Raw genomic sequence first — 27,488 nt, forward strand, 5'->3', positions numbered from 1 at the left:
AAGCAATAAGGTCTGTGGTTCCCCATGAACTTCTGATCCCGGCACACAATAAAATACATAGAAAGTTAAACAGTTACATAGAAAGATATCCTTATCATGGTTTTGCACAATTTTTTGGAAATCAATATTTATGTTCATCATAAGAATTATTAATGCTCTGAACTGTTTTTTTTTTACTGATACCTCCCTTAGTTACCGATACAAGAAAACCATCACATATCATATACTGTTTGACTCGTCTTGATGTCTGTTTATGCTAAATGTTAAGCTTTTTGAGATTTCCCCCTCTGGACCCCACAAACCTTCATTTCTAGGCTATTTTTTGACCATACATTGTGCAGGAAACTACACAATTATGATAAAGAGTAAACCAGTAGGTGTCTTCAGCAAAACTGGATCAGAAGGACTTGAAGTTGTGCCTGATACATCAACTAACCCCAAGGATTCACCCCCTAATGGAATACAAGGGCTCAAAGATACTTCTTTTCTTGGAACTTCCCAAAACTGGGGATAGGTAATTTAGACATGTGATGTGTAGTTTTATGCTATTTTCAAGTTGCTGATCACATGTTAATATTTTTCATATTTGATTCTTTACAGGTGGTCCAAGCCCTCTAACAGCCTCTCTCAGATGGTTAAAAAGTACACATATAAACATAAGCATGTGGGGTATTGTTTTACACTATCAAAGTCATTTATTCCAAATATGATGCTATTTGTGATCGTTTATTACGATTTAGCCCACTATTTTTTGAACCATTACTAGGGATCAGACACTCTATGGACCTCTTTTAGAGCGTGAAATATTAAATGAATCCAGGTCCAATATAGACAGTCCACCTTTACAAACGGTATTTCATAAGATACAGACATGAACTAACTAGATGGTAGCTCTTCCACGAAAAAAATAAATCACAATTGTCTCTGAAAAAACTTTTGACTGACTAAAGTAATTGGCATCCATCATTGTCTATACCTTATTTAACAACAATCAGGCTTTGCTTTAGAGTTTTGATTCAACAGAGCATTTCAAACAAAAATGAAAATAGCATGGACAAACATTATGGGACCCTCAACCTAATATTTTGTTGCACATCCTTTAAAGTATGCAATCACTGCACACAAGCGATTCCTGGAGCTGTCCATGAGACTTCTGTACCTGTCCACAGGTAATCTGGCCCACTATTCCTGAGCAAACTACTCCAGCAGTGTCAGGTTTCAAGGAGGCCTTCTCCAGGTTGCATGCTTCAGTTCTTTTCATAGATGTCCGATAGGATTCAAAACAGTGTTCCTAGAAGGCCACTTCATAATAGTCCAATGGTTTGTTCTTAGCCATTCTTGGGTGCTTTTAGCTGTGTATTATGGCTCCTTATCCTGCTGGAGGATCAACGACCTGCAACTGAGACAGAACTTTATGACACTAGGCAGTATGTTTCACTCCAGAACATCTTGATAGTCTTGACATTTCGTTGCTCCCTGCACAGACTCAAGGCACTCTGTGCCAGACGTAATCAGCCTCAAAATGTAACTTGTGTTTTGCCAAAACGCTTCAGTCTTGGCTCATTTGTCCAAAGCCATTTTAGCAAATTCCAGTCTTGCTTTTTATTTTTCTTGCAGCAGTGGAGTCCTCCTGGGTCTTCTTCCATTTAGCTCATTGTCACTCAAAAAGTGAAAGATGGTGCGATCAGACACTGATGGACCTTGACCTTGCAGTTCAGCTTGTAACTCTTTGGAAGTTTTCTTTAGCTTTTGTCTACTATTCTCACTACCCTTCTGCCCATTCTGCGGTCAATTTATCTCTTATCGCCACGTTCAAGGAGGGTGGCAACAGATCCATGCACCTTAAACTTTGTAACTATTGTCACAGGGAACATCAAGCTGCTTGGAGATGGTCTTCTAGTATTTGCCTTTAACATGCTTGCTTAACATTTTCTTTCTGATTTCCTCAGACAACTCTCTTGTTTTCTTTCTCTGGTCCATGTTCAGTTTGGGACATAATGATGATACCAAACAGCAGAGTGACTACTTTTCTCCATTTAAATATGCTGATACGTGTTATACTGTATGTGTGATATTAATTAAAGAAAATGGCTAGATTGTAAAAAAAATTGCTTTAATCCAGTTATTTAGGGTCTTTTCTAGGGAAAACAACAAATGTGTACAAGCCATTTTAAATATCTTTGTTGAATAAGCAATGCTTGATCTCTTTTCATACTTGCTTTGTTTTCCTCAATGCTGTATCAAAGGCATGCAGATATACTTGGGACAAATGCTTTTCATTTCATCACATATCAAGAGGCAGACAGCACTTTTTCAATGAGCTATATGGGGACCAACAAATATGTCCATGTCTGTAAATATCACTATACAAGGAAAACTATTTCTCAGAATTATATAATTTAATCAATGTTTGTGGAATCTCCAAAGTAATGCTCAATAAACAAATCTGAAAAGTCACTTCTTTTTGATAACAACACTCTTGTCATTTAATCTCTTGTACAAATGGAGGGAAATTCATAATTGTGAATTCTACATCTGTATTCTATTTATACTGTACTACATGTATTTTTATTGTAAGCAAATTAATCTGTCAATGAAATAAGAAGACAAATAAAGACAAACTCCACATTGTCCAATTTATGATCATTGTGGGGCACCCGAGTCTAAGCTGACACCATCAGGCAGAAACCAAAATTAACTGGCACTTCAGTCATTGAAAGGGTCACAAGGCAGTCACAAAATGACCACACTTGCAATTCCTTAAGAGTAAATCAGAGTATCCTGACACAGGGAGAACTTGTAAGTGTGGACAGTGACTGGGCCAGGGTTCATTTACAGTCATCTGGAGTAGGGAGGCAGCAGGGCTAATCACTGTGTCAAATCATAACATGGATTCAGTATTGGAAAAATCAGGGCAAATGACAGCGATTGTTTATTTTTAAATCTAACACTTAAACAAAAGCTTTCTCCTATATAAACACTTCTGCTTTCTGTAACGTAAAGAATGAAACAAACCATAAACCAAAAACTAGAATTTGTGGAAAATTACACCTCTAGTATCAGTCTACATAATATACAAGTATACTGCTTATGCTAAGTCAATTATGGTGAGCTGCCTACCAGATCCAAGTAAATCTGGTAGTGATTAATACTTACGGATCATCCATAAAGTCATAAATTTCCTTCATTGCTACACCTCCAACATTGACAAAGAAAACTAAACGAAGTAGAACCAGGTAATGCTCTGGGGGCATCCAAAGAACAAATTTCAGGTAGAAGGTGTTAAGTTCAGCCAGTAAAAACTGCCAAAGAGAAAAAAAAAACTTCTAATAAGTAATGTGCATTTTTTGAAATTAATACTCTCTTATATGAAAAATCATGCTAAGGCTGACACACAACATCTAATTAAATGAAAAGAAACAAAACATATTTTTATGAAGATCAATGGAAGGTAGCAAACATGACATGAAATCAAATATAAATTAAAAGAAAACATTCTCAAAAATGTTGATTCCAATTCATAATTACTGTATTGAGAGATGCCTACACTGGATGGAAGGACAAACAACAGGACTCACACAAGCACACAGCCATACAGGGCCAATTTAGAATTATTACTATCCATCCATCCATTATTCAACCCGCTATATGCTAACTACAGAGTCACGGGGGTCTGCTGGAGCCAATCCCAGTCAACACAGGAAACAAACCCCAGGCGGGGCGCCAGCCCACCGCAGTTAGAATTACTACTATACATTTGATGTTGTTTATTTTACCATTTACATGTACTAAATGCTTTCACAGTAGTACTTTTTACTTAGTAACCATAAAAAAAAAAAACAGTCTAAAATCAATACTAAAAGCAAAATCTAAGCACTGTAATATCAATGTCACATAACAGTATACCTGTGAATAATTTTGTTATTAAAAATAAACCAAAAAAACCCCCACAATTTTCAAATCAGGTCTGTCAGAAAATCATTCTGTAAGGTTTATGAAATCTGCTGTTGGAAGTTTTATGCTTGGATCAGAATATGAAGGAAAGAAGGAATGACAATTAAGGGTCAAATTGAACGGACAAGTCAAATTAATTCCAGACTCAGAATTAAAGACTCTGTAATTGCTTAGCCTGTGTACTAAGCCAGAATTGCCACTGAACTGGACTGATCACACCTGCAGCAATTATTGAAAACTGGAGATGGCATCCCAGTCTCTTCCATGCTAATCAAAATACAGTTGTCCCATTTTAGTTGCTATATTAATGAACATTACTAAGGCTTCAAAAGCTCAATGAACGATTCAATAATAATAATACAGTGATCTCCTGCCTATCGCGGAAGTTACGTTCCAGACTCATCAGCGATAGGTGAAAATCCGCGATATAGAAAGACCATATAAATAAACTTTATTTTATAGTTTATGCCTTAAAATACCCATCCCACATGCTTTAAACACATGTAAACTTATTAAAACACACTTTGTAAACACATATGATATGTGGATGTCGGGCTAAGGATATGAGTAACATCTCTCTATTATAAAACATTTTAACGTCACGCAAGACAAGGCAGTGTGACATAAGGGCAGCTGCTGTACAGGCTTTTAAATGACTGACGTGCAGAGCAACAAGCATAGCAAGCATCTTGGCAGAAGCAGCTCAAAGTCCACTTCTCCTTAGCGTGCATTCAGTAGTGGTTTTTGAGCGAAGTGATCGAGACCAGATCATCTCGGACAGACACTTTGATGACAGGCAAGACTAGACATTACAACCCTTGGAAGCAAAACCTGTGAGACGGTGACTTTTGCATGTCACGCCCTACTTACAATTTAAAACAAGTTAACAACAAGACATCTAACCTAGCAGTTGCTTGAATGCTTTTGGCAGACAAACTTCAGGTGCTCCCAGCTCTTAAAACAACAAAAAGCAGAACATGCAGCTTGCCAGCAGCAGCTGCAGAAAGCCAACACATGACTCGAGCACTTCTCCTTAGCATGCGTTCAGCCCTCACATCCCCCCAACTCCTCCTCGTTCAGAACGCGCAGAGCGACGAGCAAAGCAAGCATCTTGGCACAACACACAGCTGGCCAGCAGCAGCAAGACACCAGCTTAATCAATCGCATCTCTTTAGCGTGCGTTCAGACCCTTCACAATGCGAGCAGCGTTATAAGTGCCGCAAGAAAGAGATTTAACCACGGGACAGGAAATAAAGGACAAATATTGTTTTTACAAAAATTTTAAAGTAAAAATGAAAAAAATGCATACGTATCAATTCCCATGAAAATAACAATCTCTTTAAATTGTTTATCCGGTAAACCAAACACAGGGGTGGGCAAGTGAAGCCCCCCCAGTAATAATAATAGTATTAATAAATCCACGATGTAGCGGGGGCACGATAACTGAACTGTGATATAGTGGGGGATCACTGTAATAATAAAAATTAAATGTGTATGATGCTTTCTTCTCTATCCAAAGTACTTTACATAGACAGAGGGCACCAATGTGTAGCATCCACCTGGCCGAGTAATTTAGCCAGGACATTGGGATAAACCCAGCTCTTTTTTCAAAAGATGCCCAGGGATCTTTTCTGAACACAGAGAGTCAGGAACTCCTTTTTATTGTCTCATCCGAAGGAAGGCGCCACATTTGAGTCACACACCCTTAACTTCTAAGTGATGCCCAGAATCTGCTGGAGGCAGCGGGTGTGGAATGCTTCTAGTGTGTAGAGTTGCTTGCGGTGGGGAGACCAGGACTCGCACGCATAAAGGAGTGTTGTTATACATACGGCATGATATACCACAACCTTGGTTGCCATGCAGAGGAGGCTAGTTTGAGGCAGTTCTCAATTTCCTCAGTAACAGAGGCATCATAAGATATTATGCTTCACAGGTAGTGGATGGATTGTGTGCTCCCCAGTGTCTTGATGGTGATCTTGATGTCCACTGGAGGATCTGTGTGTTGGAAGGCAGTCTGCTGCTTTTCTGGCCCATCCAAGAATAGGCTGAATGTAAGGACTCAATGGTCCTCTGAAGGCATTCTGAGTGAAGAGATACGTCGGCAACATCGTTAGCATACTGGAGCTCATAAATGATTAGATTTTTGAGTGAGCTGACAATCTTTGTAGGTTGAACAAATTGCCATCCAATCAGTACCGGATACGCACTCCATCAGTGGCATTCAACGCATTTCTGAAGAAAAGTGTGATGGCAACAAGGTAAATGTTGAAAAGTACCCGAGTCAGAACACAGCCTTGCTTGACACCAACACTACTTTCGAAGGGAGCAGATGTTTCCTTGCCAACAAAGACCTTCACGATCATTACATAATGGAAGAGAGTACAGTGAGGAATTTTGGGGGACATCCACACTTACTGAGTACTTCCCAAAGCATGTCATAGTTGATGGTGTCAAATGCTTTCTGCAGGTCGATGAAGGCAAAGCTGATGTGTCTCTCACTGGTGTTTCCAAGCTTGCTCTAGGAGTTGGCGGATGATGGGGATCGCGTTAACTGTGCTGCACTTGGGGCGAAAGCCAACTTGCGACTCCGGAAGTACTCTACCTGCAACGTGATGAAGTAACCAGAGGAGCATGACGCTGCCATGGATTTTCCCAGCAGCATCCACCAATGAACTACCATGGCTGTTGCCACAGTCTGATCGGTTGTCAATCTAAATGAGGACATGCCATTGCTTGACAGTCTTATCCATTTAATTCCTCTTTAATAATAAGAAGTCGAGTTTTGAAAGTGCCTAAAGTCTTACTGTCTACCACACTACTTGGTAGCTTATTCCAACTGCCTATGGTTCTCTGTGTAAAGAAAAACTTCCTGATATTTGGTGGTTAGTGATAGTGACTACTGATTGAAGTGTAATGTAAAAAAATAAACAAAGCATATATGGTACATTCTACTCAGATAGATTAGATTAGACTAGATTAGATTGATAGATAGATAGATACTTTATTAATCCCAAGGGGAAATTCAGAATGTTAGCACCACATTTAACGACTAGAAAAAAGATGACATTATTTACCACAAAAATGATTCCACAGACAGCCAGCCATCTTCTCAGGTTAGATGCTGGCTTCCATTCAAACTTCACCCAACTATATGGAGTAAATTGGAATGCAATTCTTTTTATCTTTCCCCTGCAACACAAAAAACTTGTTAATGATCCAATGAACAAAAAGCATTAGTTTATTATAATGGGAAATTACGTCTGAGAAGAAAATGTGCAAAAACATGAAAAAATATTTTTAATAAATCATTTGGCTCAGAATTATCAGTTTATCAAAAATCCTTACTGTAGTGCAACACATTAAGATTTTTATTTTCATGTTATATTGTAAATGTCTGTATTACTAAGAGTCTGTGAAGATAGTCTAGCTCGGGTATTTTAGTATGTAATCAGGGTCAGTGGTGTTCGTAAAAGGATGATTCCATTTTTACCATTAAAACAGGCATCAAAGACAATTTCCTTTATTAAAAACAATCCCTTATTCTACACAATTATCATCAATTCAAGACAGGCTAGGCCCAAAAGATGATTCTTGACTTATGCTACTGGCACATTCCCGGTATAATAAAACAAATGTTTACACATTACTACAGATTAGAATACTCAAACAAAAACAAAGTATTTATATTCTTCCTTTGTTGATGAAAACATATTCATTGCAATGCTTTTAATATCATATTCAAAGACTGGTGTGAGAAAGTAAATCCATACTTTTTCACTCTCACAAGTAGTAAACCATCATATTATTAAAGCATAATGAAGAACCAAATTCTTAAAACACGCACTTGTAAGTTGGAATGTTCCACAGACCCTGCCATTGGTAAGTTTTCATAGAGAGCCATTTCAGTGTCTTCATCCCGCAATAAATTCCAAAGCCATTGCAGACAACTACATCCATAATCCACTGCAACAAAATGCAAGCATTATATTATGATCTTTTACATAACAGATTTTGTACCACATGATGGTTAGCTACAAAGAAACTCAACTATTTGGTGTTTCTTAAATGAAATGTTTATATAGTGCAATGTTTCCCAACTTTTTTTTTTTTGGGAGTGGCACACCATTTGTAACCAAAATCATCCCAAGGCACACCACTATCTTATCAACCACAAACACATTATGTCACATACACATGCTCAGCAGCCTGAAGGGGCGTGAGTATCAGAGAAGCCGGATCAAAAAGACACAGGATTTAGTGAGCACTTTGGTGGCATCTCCAAACTGCTTTGCCCTTTTGCCTGTCCCTCTCTGCCTCGGATGCAATTTATATGCCCAAAATCCACCAGCACTGTGAGGCTGACTGGCAACCACACACCCAGGTGAAGATGGACTCTAGTAACCCGGAGATGTGCCTGAAGTGCTCTAACGTAGCAATCACGGAGCTGCTTTAATCCCTGCTTCTCCAGATAGACATATCCTCCTTAGACAGGTCTCAACCATCTACAGAGCTTGTCACTCTCAGGTCCAGAACCAAGTGTGCTCTACTATTATTTCCATGGCACACTTGCGTAGCTCTCACAGTGTACCAGTGTGAATTGAAAAAACACTGGTCTAGCAAAATGTTAAATTAATCTTGAACTTTTCTCATATTACTATAACAGTTTTTATCTTTGCACTTCATATAAAATTTCACTTTTATTTTGGTCGTTATTAAGATTTGTTGAACTGTCCAAAGAATGTCATTGAGATTAATGTACACTCTTCTGTAACCCTACAAGCATAAATGTTATTAAAAATTCCTCTGTGCTGAAAATAATAAACATGGGTGATGTGACACAATGTGAATCATTTGTTATGGCTTTATATATATATTTCGCAATGGTATGTTATGATTTTAAATGAATCCTGAAATCCCTTTTCTTCCCCTTAGCTATGAAATTACTTTTCAGTGCAAATGACTGAGAGAAACTTACATGATCCCACCAACACTCGCTGAAGTTGGGTAGCTGATGCTCTAGGCTGTACTCAAGAAATTCAAACATGACGCTGATGATCATACACATCCACCAGTCCCGGATCATCAGTGTCTGTCAAGAATAAGGGGGAAAAAAAAAATATCACATTTTATCAGTCATAATCTTTTAAAAAAAAAAAAAAATCTTCATTGTGCCAAAGGATATCTAACCTCAAATAAAAGACTGTGCAGTTTTTTCTTGCAGAAAGGCACCACAAAGAGAATCACATTCAAAGAAACAAAGTAAGACAGAAATGTACTGGTTTTTAAGAAGTAAAAAAAAAAAAAACCAAAAACAAACATTGAGCTGTGCAGAAACAAAAGAATCATACCTTAATATACCAGCCAATAAAATGTGCAGGAACAAAGCCATCCAACTTGTCCTGGAAGAAAGAGAGTTACGTAATTAATTCAAGTTTTACACATTATGTATTTTTGGCTAGCAGTAATGTGTTTGAAACACACACCCTGTGACGACTTGAGGCAAAAAGAGTATAGTTTTCAAAGTAACCTTTCTTGAGACATAACCACAACTTTTTAATGTCAAACTGCATATATATTAGGTGTTTTCTAGGACAGCATATGACATGAAAGATTTATTAGCCCACACAAGATATTTTTTGCTACATGCATTTTTTTTTTTGAGAGCCCATGGGGAGAGTGAAGTCTATTCCAGTAACACTGAATGGAAGGCACACATTGATGTTGTTCATGTCCATCGTAAGGCACACTTACACATACCAAGCAAATTTATCATCACCACTGAACCAAACACACACATGACCACACCTTTAGGATGTAGAAGGAATAAGAAGTACTGGGGCTGAAACTGAGACCATGCTAATTCCAAATAATCCACATAGCATCAAGCCCAGTAGCCTTAAGTAAAAACTGGGGCCAGTTTAGACATGCATATAACATATCAGCTAAGTGAAACACTGCTCAGTCTTTCCTTGTTGCCAAATGACAAAATGATAAAGCAATCCAGTTTGTTTGCTGTATGGCTGTCATGGAGGTGTGTAGGCTTAATTTGCATTAATTACGGGTACAGTTTCCTGCAAGTGTGTTGGTTAACTGTGCTGCCTTCTAAAAGCTGCCAAGGTTAGAGCAGATTAGTTATAGTTGATGAAGTTATAATCTTTTATTTATCTACTGTTTATTTTTCAATAGGTCAATAATAAGTGCTGCCCCGAGTCTCCTTCTTAATCCGTACATTACTGTTTATTGTTCATGTTATAGCTATAGTCACTATAATGGCAGCATACATCCATAGTGTTATTTTCACAAACAACAGTAAATGCATTCTAGCTAATAACACAAAGTGTTAAGTGCCTTTTGAAGTAAAAAAAAAAGAAAGAAGAGGAAGTAAAAACAGTAAAAAAAAAAACACTAACAGAAGGAAATGCAATTTTTTCTATAGCTGGAGACAGTTGTTTTTCAGAATGTGATAAGAAGAGAACAGGATGGGGATTTTGAATGAGTAAAAGTAATTAGTAAGTTTTTTTTTTTTTTAATTGGTATATATTTATTCAAATTCACCATACAGTATACTGGTGCAATACTAATATTAAGCTTTGATGCTAATGGAGGGTCAAGATTTTTTAGCAGTTTTTAGATTTGAATAAATCAACTTTAAATTATTATTTTGTTATCAAATTTGTATTGATAAAATAAAAAAGGAATACAGCAAAATAAAACCAACAATAATAACTGATTTTTGGCCTATATATGAACAGAAACACCCCTTACATCATTCCCACGTGAAACATATATTTAAATAGATATGCAATAACAGAAAAAAAGAGGAGACGGGTAAACTGGCACACACACACCCCACACAAGAGTGCAAGGAAAAGTAAGGGAGAGAAAAAAAAGGCAAAAAAAAATAGAAGGTGGACAGGAGAAAGTGCATCATGAAGCAAACCCCAACCAGCTCTTTGCTAACTAAAAAGCATGAAGCAAGTTGTGGATATTAGAGCCATAACAGTTGTTGATCCAGGATGCAGAAAGTTTAAGAAGGAAAAGATTGTAAAATGAACACTTCCAGATTGCAGGAGAGACAAGATTTCCAATGATAGGCTAAAAGCAATTTAGCTGTAATGGTTGCAGTCATTAAAAGCCTTCTCAACTGCAAAGAGAAAAAGTAGGAAAAGGAAGGGATAGGATGGCTAGATTAATGGGAAAGGAATGTATCCAGCCCTGGCTCATTAAATAAATCTCCTAGCACAGATATACCACACTGACATGAAGGAAGAGGAGGGAACTGGACAGCCTCTGATATTTAGGGAAAAATTCTCAAATAAAGGAGTGTGGAGGTGCCACCATGGCAGAGAACCCAACAAATTGTTAACACTTCTCCATGTCTGAAGGACATAAGACACAATGATGCCAGAAATAGCAGAAAGGGATTTTATTTTATTGTAAGCAAATGGAAATAAAGTTGAGCAATGGGGGAAAATATATTTTGCTTGTATGGGCAACCAGAAAATAGGATACTGGGAAGGGCAGACCTTACTCCAGACTGGCCTTAGAGTAAAGGCAAGGTGGTACAGCTCGAAATCAGGGAGGGATACGCCACCATTTGACTTGATGCAGATCAAAGTAGAATGTTTAATTGATTGTGATTCTAAACAAATGATGAGAGCAGAGACTTAATAGACTGTCAGAATTTAGGTTCGGGAGAAAGAGGAAGCATAGTGCTAATAAACTTAATTCAAAGGAGCAAATCCATTTTAGTAACTGCCAGTCTGGATTAGAATGAGAGAGGAAGTTGAGACCAAGAACAAACAGTCTGACACCCTTCAGAACACAGAGAAAATTGGCAGTGTCAACCTCCTGGTTTCTGAACTTTAAATCAGTTTTATAATATTAGTAAATACTGTTTTAATACGGATTTCTGCTGCACTCTCTTTCACAAAAACACCACCATGGACTACAAGCATCATGTTCAACAGTAAGCAGCTCAAGAAACTAATGATATTAAAAAAAAAAATACAAACATTGAATACAGAAAAGTACACAGATATATAGTATTGCTGATACATCCGATTAACCAATGGCACTATAACTGAGGCTCATTAATCCGAGCGAAGCTGGGTAAAACATCAAGTTATGGTACAGTTTTCATTTTTAAGTTTCTGAGTCATGTAGTTGTCTATTTGTAAAGTCAGAATGTACTTGTCCTCTAGATTTATTTACCTGATGGGGACAGGGATGTTTTTGCATGTCAAATGTTTATATTGTGTATTTACTTATACTGAATGTTAAAGCCTTGTAATTGTACTTTGGTGCTGCCTCTTTTTGTTATAAACATCCTCATACAAATCCTATCAATGGGGCATACTGCTGTGGTGACTTGTGATCTCCATATATGTAAACTAATAAATAATTTTTGGATTAACTACTGACTCTCTTGTGATTATTCCCTAATGCTGATGATGTAAGTAAGCCAGTGACTTTTGTAATATAATGTGACAGGACCTTCAGTGGTTCTAAACTGTCCTTGTATGAGGGAATGTGGACTAGAAAATTGATGTATCCTGTGTTGTCTCCTAGTGAATTCAGCAAGCATATTAAAGGATTCAGAAAATGGATGGATGGTTTTAAACAGCAACAGGAAGCTTGAATGCTCATTTTTCTTTGCATTCTCTTTGTTCCCTAACTGATTCTGATCCACAAGAGTTAAAGATTTGTGTCAAAAATGGAATAATGGATTGTCTTAACAACTGTAGAGGTTAGTAAAGTCATGAAGCAAATGCCAAAGGCTTTGTTTGTTTGAAATTTGCAGAATTCCCGAAAGGTGTATGTGTAGCAGGAAACTCTTAGCCATGCATTAGGGTATTCAATTATCTGATAAAGTACGACATGTTTATTTTTGTAAAGTATTAAAAAACTTAATTTTCAGACTTGGCAGCCAATACTGTATGCTCTAATCAGTGGATAATTAACACTGATAATAGCAGTTTGGAGTGCTGAAAAAACAATAACTTTACAAATGCATATTTAACAGGAAGGTCTGAGGAAATGTGTTGTGTTCCCCATCTGTGCTGGCTATCTGATAGCCAGGAAGTTAAACTCAAGTGAGGGTCTGTTTACAGGCAAAGACAAATACACAAGCAAACAACACTCCTAAAGTTCTCACTGATTTATATGAATTGCTTCAGCATGTGTGAGTGCACTATGGCTCCTTATGCAGTGGACTGATGTTCAGTCCTGACTGGGCTATTCTAGCTTTATGCACAAGTGTGCTAGTAAGAAATGCATTTGTTTCTTAATCTCAAAACTCCAACCTTATAATACCAGAATTTCCAACTGTGAATAAAATGAAAGAAGCCAAAATGTACTATTTGCTGCCAGAAAATGATAGACACAGATATTGTGTGTCAAAATGAATGTACTGTATATTTCAAATATAGAAGCAGTTACATCAGTCACATATACTTTATAAGCTCTATGCAACAAAATGCTGTAAAGTTGGAATGTGTTAAAAATAATGCCATGAATAGTTTTTATCAATCAATAATAAGTGTTGCAAACAGAAAAAAAAATCAATTCAATTAACAATTGGTGTGACCCCCTATATTTCTTCTCTAAGGTTCATTGTTGTGCTGTTTCTGAAGGTTCTCTTGTGCTCAAATGTTCACCTGCCCCAGTTCCACTTCACATTTTAGCTGTCTTGCTTGTAATCCCAGATTGGCCCAATGACATTGAAATCAAGACTCTGTGGAGGTCACAACATCTGCTGAGGAATTCCCTGTTCCTCTTTCACTGCAGATTGCTTTTTATGATTCTGGCTGTACGTTAGATAAAACCTCCATGATGGTACTGCATGACAGATAAGAATTTACTAATTCTGATAGCAGAATTACTAGATGCTATAAAGTCACATAAGAGTGGGAAAGCAGCAGGCCCTAACCCTAACCCTAACCCTGTCGAATTTTATAAGAAATTCTCCACTCAGCTAGCTCCCCATTTATTAGCAACATTCACAGAAGCTAGAGACAATGGAATTCTACCTCAAACTTTTCACCAAGCATTAATCACCGTCTCCTCCTTGAACCGTCACCTTATCGTGGTGGAGGGGTTTGTGTGTCCTAATGATCCTAGGAGCTATGTTGTCCGGGGCTTTATGTCCCTGGTAGGGCCACCCAAGGCAAACTGGTCCTAGGTGAGGGATGAGACAAAGAGCGGTTCAAGAAGAATAAAAACCTTGGATGACGTTTTCCCTTGCCCGGACGCGGGTCACCGGGGCCCCCCTCTGGAGCCAGGCCTGGAGGTGGGGCTCGATGGCGAGTGCCTGGTGGCCGGGCCTACATCCATGGGGCTCGCCGGGCACAGCCCGAAGAGGTAACATGGGTCCTCCTCCCCATGGGCTCACCACCTATGGGAGGGGCCAAGGAGGTTGGGTGCAGTGTGAGTTGGGTGGTGGCCGAAGGAGGGGACCTTGGCGGTCTGATCCTCGGCTACAGAAACTGGCTCTTGGGACGTGGAATGTCACCGCTCTGAAGGGGAAGGAGCCTGAGCTAGTGCGCGAGGTCGAGAGGTTCCGCTAGATATAGTCGGACTCACCTCGACGCACAGCTTGGACTCTGGAACCAATCTCCTTGAGAGGGGCTGGACTCTCTACCACTCTGGAGTTGCCCCCGGTGAGAGGCCGAGCAGGTGTGGGCATACTTATTGCCCCCACTGGAGCCTGTGCATTGGGGTTTACCCCGGTGGACAAGAGGGTGGCCTCCCTCCGCCTTCAGGTGGGGGGAAGGGTCCTGACTGTTGTTTGTATGCGCGAACAGCAGTTTGGAGTATCCACCCTTTTGGAGTCTCTGGAGGGTTGCTAGAGGGCATACCTTCTGGGATTCCCTCGTTTTGCTGGGAGACTTCAATGCTCACGTGGGCAATGACAGTGAGACCTGGAAGGGCGTGATTGGGAGGAATGGCCCCCCCGATCTGAACCCGAGCGGTGGTTTGTTATTGGACTTCTGTGCTCGCCACGGATTGTCCATAACGAACACCATGTTCAAGCATAAGGGTGTTCATATGTGCACTTGGCACCAGGACACCCTAGGCCTCAGGTCGATGATCGACTTTGTGGTCGTGTCGCCGGACTTGCGGCCATATGTCTTGGACACTGGGTGAAGAGAGGGGGAGCTGTCAACTGATCACCACCTGGTGGTGAGTTGGCTTCCGATGGTGGGGAAGATGCCGGTCAGACCTGGTAGGCCCAAACGTGTTGTGAGGGTCTGCTGGGAACGGCTGGCAGAGTCCCCTGTCAGAAGTAGCTTCAACTCCCACCTCCGCAGAACTTCAACCACGCCCCGAGGGAGGTGGGGACATTGAGTCCGAATGGGCCATGTTCCGTGCCTCTATTGTTGAGGCGGCTGACCGGAGCTGTGGCCGCAAGGTGGTCGGGGCCTGTCGTGGCGGCAATCCCGAACCCGTTGGTGGACACCGGCGTGAGGGATGCCGTCTGAAGAAGGAGTCCTATAGGACTTTTTGTCCTGTGGGTCTCTGGAGGCAGCTGATAGGTACCGCAGGCCAAGCGAACGCGGCCGGTTGTTGCTGAGGCAAAACTCGGGCATGGGAGGAGTTTGGAGGCCATGGAGAACGACTCGGACGGCTTCGAGGAGATTCTGGTCCACCGTCCGCGTCTCAGGAGGGGAAGCAGTGCAGTGTCAACACCGTATATAGTGGGGATGGTGCGCTGCTGACCTCACTCGGGACGCTAGGGTCGGTGGGAGGAGTACTTCAAGACCTCCTCAATCCCACTAACATGCCTTCCACGAGGAAGCAGAGCCTGGGGACTCTGAGGTGGGCTCTCCCATCTCTGGGACTGAAGTCACCGAGGTGGTCAAAAAACTCCTTGGTGGCAGGGCCCCGGGGGGGATGAGATACCGAGTTCCTTAAGGCTCTGGATGTTGTAGGACTGTCTTGGTTGACACGCCTCTGCAACATCGCATGGACATCGGGACAGTGCCTCTGGATTGGCAGACCGGGGTGGTGGTCCCCTCTTTAAAAGGGTGAACGGAGGGTGTGTTCCAACTATAGAGGGATCACACTCCTCAGCCTCCCTGGAAAAGTCTATTCGGGGGTTCTGGAGAGGAGGGTCCATCGGATAGTGAACCTCGGATTCAGGAGGAACAGTGTGGTTTTAGTCCTGGTCGCGAACAGTGGACCAGCTCTTCACCCTTAGCAGAGTCCTGGAGGGTGCATGGGAGTTTGCCCGACCGGTCTACATGTGTTTTGTGGACTTGGAAAAGGCATTCGACCGTGTCCCTCGGGAATCCTGTGGGGGTGCTCGGGAGTATGGGGTACCGGACCCCTGATAAGAGCTGTTCGGTCTCTGTACAACCGTGTCAGAGCTTGGTCCGCATTGCGGCAGTAAGTCAGCCCGCTTCCAGTGAGAGTTGGACTCCGCCAGGGCTGCCCTTTGTCACCGATTCTGTTCATAACTTTTATGGACAGAATTTCTAGGCGCAGCCAGGGTGTTGAAGGGGTCCGGTTTGGTGGACTCAGGATTGGGTCACTGCTTTTTGCAGATGATGTTGTCCTGTTTGCTTCATCAGGCCGTGATCTTCAGCTCTCTGGATCGGTTCGCAGCTGAGTGTGAAGCGGCTGGGATGAGAATCAGCACCTCCAAATCCGAGCATGGTCCTCAGCCGAAAAGGGTGGAGTGCCCTCTCAGGGTTGGGGAGAGATCCTGCCCCAAGTGGAGGAGTTCAAGTATCTCGGGTCTTGTTCACGAGTGAGGGAAGAATGGAGCGTGAGATCGACAGGCGGATCGGTGCGGCATCCGCAGTGATGTGGGCTCTGCATCGGTCTGTCGTGGTGAAAAAGGAGCTGAGCCGTAAGGCAAAGCTCTCAATTTACCAGTCGATCTACGCTCCTACCCTCACCTATGGTCATGAGCTATGGGTAGTGACCTGAAAGAACGAGATCGCGAATACAAGCGGCTGAAATGAGTTTCCTCCGTAGGGTGTCTGGGCTTTCCCTTAAAGATAGGGTGAGAAGCTCAGTCATCCGGGAGGGGCTCAGAGTAGAGCTGCTGCTCCTCCGCATCAAGAGGAGTCAGATGAGGTGGCTCGGCATCTGATCAGGATGCCTCCTGGACGCCTCCCTGGTGAGGTGTTCCGGCACGCCCAACCGGGAGAAGGCCCCGGGGAAGACCCAGGACACGCTGAAGGGACTATGTCTCCCGGCTGGCCTGGGAACGCCTTTGGGATTCTCCCGGAAGAGCTGGAAGAAGTGGCCGGGAGAGGGAAGTCTGGGCCTCTCTGCTTAAGCTGCTGCCCGCGACCCGACCTCGGATAAGCGGAAGAGGATGGATGGATGGATGGATTAATCACTATCATTCTTAAACAAAATAAGGACTTATTACAATGTGCATCATACAGACCAATTTCACTTCTGTATAATGATGTTAAGATACTCTCAAAAGTCCTAGCTAGAAGGATGGAGAAAGCGCTGCCTTCGGTAATATCACAAGATCAAACTGGATTTATTAAAGACTGACACTTCGCTTCCAATCTTCGGCGCCTGCTTAATGTAATATATACACCTGCAAAGTCAAACACCCCAGAGATATTATTATTGTTGGATGCAGAAAAAGCATTTGATATGATTGAATGGAATTACCTTTTTACTACATTAGAGAAATTTGGGTTTGGCCCGAACATTTGTACATGGATCAAACTACTGTATACCAATCCAGAAGCTTCAGTTTGTATTAACAACATTAATTCAGACTACTTTAAAGTAGAACGTAGAACCAGACAAGGATGCCCCTTGTCACCACTACTTTTTGCAATCGCCATTGAGGCAGATAGATACTTTATTAATCCCAAGGGGAAATTCACATAATCCAGCAGCAGTATACTGATACAAAAAAACAATATTAAATTAAATAGTAATAAAAATGCATGTAAAAGCAGAAAATAACTTTGAGTAATGTTAGCATCAGGTGGAACTGAAGATTCACATAGTATGGGGGAGGAACGATCTCCTCAGTCTGTTGCCCCTCATGGACCCCGTGGTCATCAGAGGAGACTGTGTGCAGAGGGTGCAGACCTAGAAATACCTGGGAGTGCAGCTGGATGAAAAATTGGACTGGACTGCCAATACCGATGCAAACTTTTGCACGTGGCAGGACTCCGAGTCGTATGATATATGAGATGATATGGTACTGTATATATCAGACCCAAAAAATATTGTGCCTGCAGTCCTAACAGCACTAATAGAATTTTCAAATATTTCTGGTCTCAGAATTAATTTGAATAAAAGTGTGCTCTTCCCAGTGACTTTTCAAGCACACAATATTAGATTGGATACCTTCCCTCTTATCATTGCAGATCAGTTTAAATACTGTGGTCCCCGGCCGGGACGCCCAGGAGGACGAGAGGAGGGCTTGAACCTCCTCCAGACCGCGAGGGGGCATCCGTCCTGGTTATGTTGGGGGCCTCGGGTAGAGGGCTTGGAAGCCCAGCCCTGTAGGGACCCGTGGCCACCGCCAGGCGGCGCCCCAGTGCCTATTTATCCCGGGAGCCCGGCACTTCCGCCACACCAGGAAGTGCCGGGGGGAAGACGACAGGGGACACCCGGACGGCTTCCGGGTGCGCAGCCGGCACTTCTGCCACACAGGGGTAAAGCCAAGACGAATTTCCGGGAAGCAGCTGGAGCCCATCCGGGTTCCTATAAGAGGGACCGCCTCCCTCCAGTCATGGTGTGGATGTCGAGAGGTAGTTGGCAGAGCTGGAGAGAGGACAGGAGGCGGCCAGAGGAAAGGCACAAGGACTGTGAGCCCTGGACTTTGGGGGAATCGGTGCAAGAGGCACTGGGGTTGCACGTGAACAAAACTTGTAAATATTGTAAATAAACAGTGTGTGGGTGAACTTATGATGTCCGTCTGTGTGTGTCCGGGCCAGCTTTCACAATACCTAGGGGTTAACATCACAAGTAAACATAAAGCTCTTTATGAACAAAATTTCACCATTTGTATGGAAAAAATTAAGCAAGACTTGCACAGATGGTCAACCCTTCATCTCACTTTAGCTGGAAGAATTAACGATGTTAAGATGAATATCCTCTCTAAGCTCCACTTTATACTTCGAAACATTCCAATATACACCAATAAAGACATTTTTAAGCAATTAGATTCAACCATAACCTCATTTATTTGGAATTTAAAACATCCATGTATCCAAAGAGCGACCCTACAAAGACCTAAGGCCGAAGGTGGCATGGCTCTACCTAACTTTAAGGTTTATTACTGGGCAGCAAACATACAAGCTATAAAAACCTGGACATGGACACAAACAGATGAACATACACAGGCATGGTCCATAATAGAAATAAAATCCTGCAACACTTCTTTAAATTCCCTGCTTTGTGCCCTTATAAATGCTTATGTTATCGCCAATATACTAACAACCCAAGTGTGCTTCACTCACTCAGAATATGGAACTAATGTAGGAAGCATTTTAAGATAGAGAATCTTTTATCTGTGGCATCTCTGCACGAGAACCACCTTTTTCAATCCTTGCAAATATATGCAGTTTTTAATATCTGGAAAACATTTGGGATTAAATCACTTAAGAGACCTGTACATAGACAACGTCTTTGCATCCTACGAATGATTACATTCCAAATTTAACCTTCCAGCTACACATGTCTTTCACTATCTTCAAATTAGAAACTTTGTTAAACAGAACCTGTCCGATTTTTCTCATCTCCCACCTTCCCCCATGCTGGAAAAAATATTGCTCGGTTTCGAGGACTCAGACAGCATTTCTCCAATATGTAAAACCAATCCATCCCTTTCAAAGATTCAAGATGACAATGGGAAAAGGATCTCTCAATCAACATATCAGAAAAGGAGTGGAAGGTAGCAATGCAGAAAATTCACTCAAGCTCCATATGCGCAAATCACACAATTATTCAACTCAAAATTATATATCAAGCACATCTGTCTCGTTTAAAATTGTCCAAAATGTTTCCAGGGCAAAATCCAACCTGTGAACGCTGCGATCAAGATCCAGCCTCACTGGGTCATATGTTTTAGGCCTGCGCCAAATTAACATCATTCTGGACCAAAATCTTTAAATGCTGTTCAGACATCTTTGGTGTCACAATCCCTCCTAACCCATTAACAGCTGTGTTTGGTGTACTTCCAGATGGGCTTAAAGTGGAGAAGGACAAACAAACTGTAATTGACTTTACTACACTATTGGCACGTAGACTTATCTTGCTCAACTGGAAGAATCCGACCTCTCCTCTTTTAAGTCAGTGTGTAACTGAAGTTATATACAGTTCGAAACTGGAAAAAATCTAATTCTCACTTAGGAATCTGTGCAGAACTTTTTTCAAAACCTGGCAGGATCTAATTAATAACATTTTAGATTAAGCTCTTAAAGCACTGAGGAAGCAGTTTCTCTTCCCATTTCTTTTCCTTCTCCATTTATCTTTTTTCACTTATTAAATTCATCAATTTACTTATTTTTACTAGCTTTAAGTTTTACTCTGTTGGCCATGCTCTCTTTCTCAGGGGTGGGGGCTGATTTGTTTTCAATCCTTTTTTGTAAAAATTGATCTTTTAATATGGAATGATTACAATAAAATAAAAATAAATAAATAAATAAAAATGACTAATTCTTCTCAAAGATGAGGAGTCCGTCAGTTTAAACCAAATCACCAACTCTGTATGTAGAAATGGGTTCAGCTGTAGACTCCTGTGATTCAGTAGCTCTGCTGGACAGCCATTAGGATTGAAGGTTTTTGTCACTTGGTTTACTTGACTTGAGTCAGATAACTCTCCCCTAACCCTAATCTTAAATCATACCGTAACCAGGGGTTATTACTGATGTATAATATAAAGTGACAACCACCTCAATGGAGTGGAACTCTGTTGGTCACAGCTGGAGTCTAATGGAAATGCAGCCACAAACTCACAGAAAAACTCCTGCATTCTTTGCTGCTGTTTGCGCTTATTGATCCACAAACAGTTCTCTAACCCTTCAGCAGATGAACTTCCTAATATTAGAGCTATACATTTCTAATTTTGAATCATTAGTCCAGAGCAACTGATTCCAATTTTAGTCACTCCAGTCCCTGTTTTTTTCATGCCGCTATGAATCATTTGGCTTTATTTCCACTTGAGAGGAATGGCTTTTTGGTAGCAATTCTACCATGAAAACTATTACTGATAAGAGTTCTCTTTCTTGTACTGTAGATACATGTACCAGGGTCCCTGTGGTTTCTACCAGTTCTTAGCCAACAGCTTAGCATGACAACTTCCAATTACAAAGGGGAATAAGTTTGATGTATTTCTCATATGCTGCACTCCACTCCTGTTGCCAACCACCATGCCCATTTGTTTGTGCTTTTGCAAGGAGAGCTTTGCCAACACATCTGGAAGCAACTATCTTTTTGTATAGAACTTGATGGTGCAAAACGACCACCTTGTTCCTTGTTGCTATGCTCATTTTTGCCATGGTGTAAGATTTTCAGGTTAAATGACAGCCTCCCCTTTCTATTATGGCTGTCCCTGCCAAGCTCTCTTCCTCTATACACAGCTGTTTTTGTTTAAGTTGCTCAATTTGGTTCAACCTCCACATGATGTCACTGATCATTAGCACCTTAATAAAGCACTGGGCTGTATGGTGACAAAGATCTCACATTTTGAACTGGAAAGTGATTTATTAGTATGTAAGCTACTTTCTTTATAGATATTCATTTATCACACTGAATTGCTTCGCTTATTATAAAAGAAATGTTTATAACTTTAAAATATGCTATTTTCTACAAGACACACAATAACCACCTAAAACACATTTTTGGAAATTAGCTTATGTGCCTAAGACTTTTGCAAAGTACTGTAATGTGCTTATGTATAATATTCCTTTTCTAATCCTTATTTTCCTTTTCTTTTTATTATTTGCCGATTTTTATAACACTTTCCAACATACCCATCTCAATGGACAGGATACTCTTACTTTGGCCAAACTTCATTACACTGTAAATGGCTGAAATATGTTTAGTGATTGACAGATAAATGAAAAGCACTATATTGCAGAGATAGATAGATAGATAGATAGATAGATAGATAGATAGATAGATAAAGTAGGAAAGGCACAATATGACAGATAGACAGTCAAATAGATGAAAAAGTAATCCACTGTCTTACATTCAAAGTCTCTGTTAAGCGGCATCCCGTGAATTACTTTTTGCTACAGAAAAATTAATTACAAACAGAAACTGTAACTACCATAGACAGCCGATAATTCAGCATGAAATTATTGTCAAATCTTACAGTACGAGGTTCCAGTTCAAACAATTTATCATATCCTGAAACCAGAGATAAAAACTAGTTTACTCACATTAAAGCAGTCTAAAATGGAGTCCAGTCCATATTCATTCATTAGTAAATAAAGCAGTTCTAGCTAATGCCATTATTTTGGGCACACAAAGTCACTGATATTTGTATCCTTACTGAAACTTGGTTTTCGCATACAAATATAAACCCTTTAGTTGAGGCATTCCCTGATGGTTTATTTGTCAACATAACTAATATATTGGAAGCTGAGTGGGGAAACATGGAATGAATTTTAATAACATGCTTTGAATGTTTACTAAACATGTATACAATATTACATCCTTGGAGGTGCCTTAATGTTACAGATACAATCTAAAATAAACTTTGTTACTTTACTGTAAAACTTTGTGATTTACAGACCTTTTGAAGCTTATTCCATATTCCAAAGAGAGTTTAGTGATTTTTTTTAAACACACAAATTAGCTATTGATTACAATAAAGAACTCTTTTAGGTACCCATAATATTAATTTGTGGAATGACAAATTTTAGTACCTTTAGTAAAAGAACTGTCTCCCTGATTGATTCTCTCATGTTTCTCAAAATCATCCCAATCTGCTCCTCGGAGAGTCACAGTTAGGGCGAGTGATGGAAAGGTCCTTATGGATGACTCTGCAATTGTGACCTGTTGGGCTGGTCAGTCCTGGACAAATTAGCTGTCAACTGAAATTTATGCCACTTGTAGATGATATTCCATACAGTGTAATGATTGATTTAAAATAATTTGGTAATCTTTCTAAATCTCTTGCCAGATTCATAGGCATCCACAGTCTTGTTACTGAGGACCTTAGACAGCTCTTTTGATCTTAGCATGATGATACCACACATCAAAGAGAACACTAGACTCTTGATATCTGAAGTTTAGATAAGGCAGGGTCCACCTATATACTATACTCCTAAGGAGGTTCTAATCAATGACACCTAATCTGGAACAGCCGATTCTAATTTTAAGGATCTGTGATGGCAAATGTAAGGGTGAACTTAGTATGCTACAGGGAAAATTATTAGAAACACCCATACAGCTCCTTATTTACATAGTTACTGAATCAGTCAATCATGGGGCAGCAGCACAGTGCAATAAATCATGTAGAAATAGGTCAGGAGCTTTAGTTAATGTTCATATCAAAATCCAGAATGGATTTTCAGACACAACAGTCTTTAGAGTTTACATAGAATGAAGCTACAGTACTGACATAATCACTCTGTACATCTATGGTGCACACAAAAACATCTCAGAATGTACAACACATTGAATCTTGAGGAGGACAGGCTACAAGAGCAGAAGACAACATTAGGATCCACTCCCATCAATCAAGAACTAAAAGCTGAGGGTGCAATGAGAACAGGCTCACCAAAGCAGGACAGTGTAAGATGGGGAAAATGTAGTCTGCATGAATCCATGCAACCAACCTGCCTTGTGTAAACTGGTGGTGGTGGTGTAATAGTGTGGGGAATATTTTCTTGGCACACCTTGGGCCCGTGATAACAAGGGAGTAACAGTGAGTATTTTTGAGTCAAAATGACCAAGGGTGACACCACCCACACACACACTGAAAAAAATGGTGTCATTTGTGGATCATTTTTAAAAAACCTTTGTTGGACATGGTTTTAATTGGAGACTTGTCATTTGATAAATAAAAGGCTTTGGTGATGGACTTCGATTATCTGAATTTGCTTTTGATAGCCTGCTTCATTAGGACACATTTTAGAATAAACAAGTTCTGTCACAGGCCTGACGTTACTGGGACCTGGTGCTGCTTACTTAGCTTTCATGTAATATGCTATGTGGTTAAATTGTAGGTTACATAGATTTTTGAGTGTCAGGCTTACACAGATTGTACAGCATGATTTTTGATCAACATAATCACTATGGAAAGTAAAATACAGGTAAAATTCCATTACAACGAACTCCCAGGGACCTAAAAAATGTCGTTGTAACCAAAAATTAGTTGTAATGAGATTCTGTATTTGTTACTATAGCACTTTCTTTAACTAGCGTCTAGGCGTTTGCAATCATTTTAATAGCTTCTTTTGCGTTCATTTTAATCTCCTCCTGCCTACAAATTATGCTGACGAGAATTTTTCTCAGCATTTCCTTGCCACGATACACTTTCAGGGTGCGAGTGATGCCCAAATCCAATGGCTGAAGCACTGCTGTACAATTGGGTGGGAAGAATTCAACACAAACAATATCTAAATGTGGAAGCATTGGTGGGTAGCACAGCTATCAATCAGAAGCCAAATCATCCTTTGGTTCTTCTTCATATTGTGAGGTTTCTGAACACTTTTGGGATCCCCACCACTCCCCATCCAACAGCAACAACATGCTGAAGTGTTTCCCGAAGCATGATTGCAGCGTTTGTGGAAGACTGTTTGTCCGTTGCTGGGGCATGGCAACAGCAGGCTCACCGTGCTTCAGTGAAGTGCCACAGAAGCAAATCATAAAAGATCGGGGTCGCGCTTTAAGTCCCTGTGTTGCACCTCAAAACACGAGGCTTAGTCTCAGTACAAAACCAGCTTTATTCAACTTGAAACAGTAACAGCACAGTTATTTATTGTAGCGTGATCTGCCACTCTGCTATACACAGACAGGGTAGTCAGGTAGGGTCTTGGCCAGGTCAGTGACCAAGTAATCCTGTTATCTGCATTTACAATGTACATTCTCCTAACCTTATATCACCCATCAAGATTTTCCGTTTACTTTGATGGAGAGACACAGCATAGCTGTAAGCCTGCTGATGCCCCCGTACAAACGCATAGATCGCACTTCGGGTTGCTCTTCAGCGTGCTGTCTAGTTGGGGGAGGTCCGAAGAGAGTTTACAAACCTCACATTTTCTTGAATGAGTGCCGCATTAATAGTAATGTTTCTTGAATGAGCATCACTGAACCACATAAAAACTGCTTTTTCGACGTCTTCAAACGCAGCAGTTCACATACGTTTGCAACCCGAGATTTTTCTTCTTTTTTTTGCTCGGTCTTTCAAGAAAGTTGACAGTGTGGATGGCGAAATTCCGGATTCACTGGAAACACCATTTTTCTTTTTGCCGCAATTGAGAGCTGTAAAAATTTAAAGTTTTTTTTTCTAATATGAACTGTTAACGTTCTTTCGTGTCTGCCGTTTCTATAGGAGGATGACAATGAGTTCAATTCCAATGGATGTTTATCAATTGTTGACGAGCAATAAGCAAGGGGTATCACTGAAAACCGCAGGAAACAAAAAAGGCAAAAAAACAGTACGAGGAAAGTTCAAAGAAAGAAAAACAAATGTTTTTGTTTGGGGATCGTTGTGTACAACTGAGCTGCGGCAACAGAACTAACTGCTCTATGGATGATTCATTCAGGCATTTCAAGGTCTTTTGTGCACTTTGTTGTAATGAAAGCATCTGCTGAATGTACTTTATTGTAACAAGATTTCTATAGACTCGTGTCATATGGGGAAGCTGTCGGGACCATAAAAATATTTTGTTGTAATGAAAATTTCGTTGTAAAGATATTCATTGTAATGGAATTTTACCTGTAGTGCCATATTGCAGGCCATTCTCTTCAACTTGAATGAATGAATTTACACAGGTTCCACATTAAACGTGGCAACACAGATATTCCTGTAGCGACCCACTTCAATAGCCATGGACAATGTGAGAGGGACTTTAAAGTCACAGTGCTTATGGGCAACTTCAAAACACAGCAAGAGAGAAAAGAATAGGAAGTTAAACGCATGCTAAAATTTAATAAATTACAACATGGCTTGAATAAAGACAAGAGTTTTATGGCCAGATATGAGGACTGTTTGCATCTCTCAGACTGACACAGAGAACCTGTCTAAGGATCCACATTGTTTTGAAAAACTCATTACAAATTTCAAAAGACTTTGTTGGACAGTTATCTTATCCAAACATCTTAACCATACATTGTTTTTCTCTCTCTTGTTAAATTAACCCTAGTCTGAATGAATCTATACATTTTTTACATTTAAGATCTCTCATTTAAAGATTTACCAATGTTGTTTCTTGTCCTAGTGTGTATAAAAACACAGGGAACTCCAGTTTCTGTATTACATCTTGCCTGAAGAAGGGGCCTGAGTTGCCTCGAAAGCTTGCATATTGTAATCTTTTTAGTTAGCCAATAAAAGGTGTCATTTTGCTTGGCTTTTCTCTACATTCATAACGGTTAACACAGTACAACACCCTAATAATACAACTTGGTACTAAAACATAGAAAAAAGGGTCAGGTGATTTAGGTTCGCTATTACATACTGTACACTTCTTAATTTTTCTGGAAGCTCCATCAAAAAGAAGAGAAAGAAATTCAAACATCTCATATGTTGTTATGGATCAAGCCTCTAAAAATGAGTTCAGCAAGGTTGCCTGTATAGTCATATGATGCCTCAGAGTCCCACGGATTTGCTAATGCACTTGTGTTTAGTGACTGCACCTGTGATGGGTTACAACACTCATTTACTGTTTATAGCAGTTTGTAATTGGGAAAGCTGAATCTCTGACAAAACTGGTATAACTAAGTGTGATACAGTAAATTACATTCCGCAAGATTGGTGTATACCTAGCCATAATCAAATTGTGATTAACATATGATTAATTATGCAGGCCTAAGATGAACTAAACAAAATTATTTGAATTACTTTGATGAATAACTCTGTACTAATGACCACACCACTGTGCTGCCTGGCAATGAACATACACAACTTAAATATGATGGTATAACTGGAAATTTATGACCTATTGTTCCTGCCTTGTGCCCTATGTTGGCTGGGATTGGCTCCAGCAGACCATTGTGACCCTGAGTTAGAATGTAGCAGATTGGATAATGACTGACTGACTGACAGTACATTGTTCTTCTGTGATGTCCTATACCCACCATGTACTTTTCAAAGGTTAAACCATGGGGCATGTAGTAGTCATGCAGAGGATAAACCAGCGTGAGTGAGAGAGACACTGGCAAGATGTTACAAAAATATACAGTTTATTACAAAAAAAAAGTTACTAAAAACATGGTGATATCAAAAATATCAAATAGTAAAAGTTGAAGTGATTTCAATAAAAAAATGTCACACAAGCATGTCAATCAAAATCATTGTTTATGTAAATGAATAAATATGATTAAAAGAAGAAAGTTTCAAAAACTGACAAAAAAGAAAAATCCCA

General features: G+C 40.3%; 1 protein-coding gene across 1 annotated transcript in view; it reads right to left on the reverse strand.

Moving 5' to 3' along the window:
* ptdss2 (phosphatidylserine synthase 2) overlaps positions 1 to 27,488 on the reverse strand; it is a 233,274-nt gene that overhangs the window by 26,975 nt on the left and 178,811 nt on the right. Inside the window, exons 6-10 of the mRNA XM_039744791.1 lie at positions 9,303 to 9,353; positions 8,930 to 9,043; positions 7,799 to 7,917; positions 7,029 to 7,143; positions 3,157 to 3,302 (exon numbers count right to left, since the gene is read on the reverse strand). Of these exons, the coding sequence (XP_039600725.1) occupies positions 3,157 to 3,302; positions 7,029 to 7,143; positions 7,799 to 7,917; positions 8,930 to 9,043; positions 9,303 to 9,353 (545 nt within the window). The remainder of the gene's footprint in view (positions 1 to 3,156; positions 3,303 to 7,028; positions 7,144 to 7,798; positions 7,918 to 8,929; positions 9,044 to 9,302; positions 9,354 to 27,488) is intronic.

The sequence above is a fragment of the Polypterus senegalus genome, chromosome 1 (assembly GCF_016835505.1).
Source record: "Polypterus senegalus isolate Bchr_013 chromosome 1, ASM1683550v1, whole genome shotgun sequence".
In the NCBI taxonomy this organism is placed as follows: Eukaryota; Metazoa; Chordata; class Cladistia; order Polypteriformes; family Polypteridae; genus Polypterus; species Polypterus senegalus.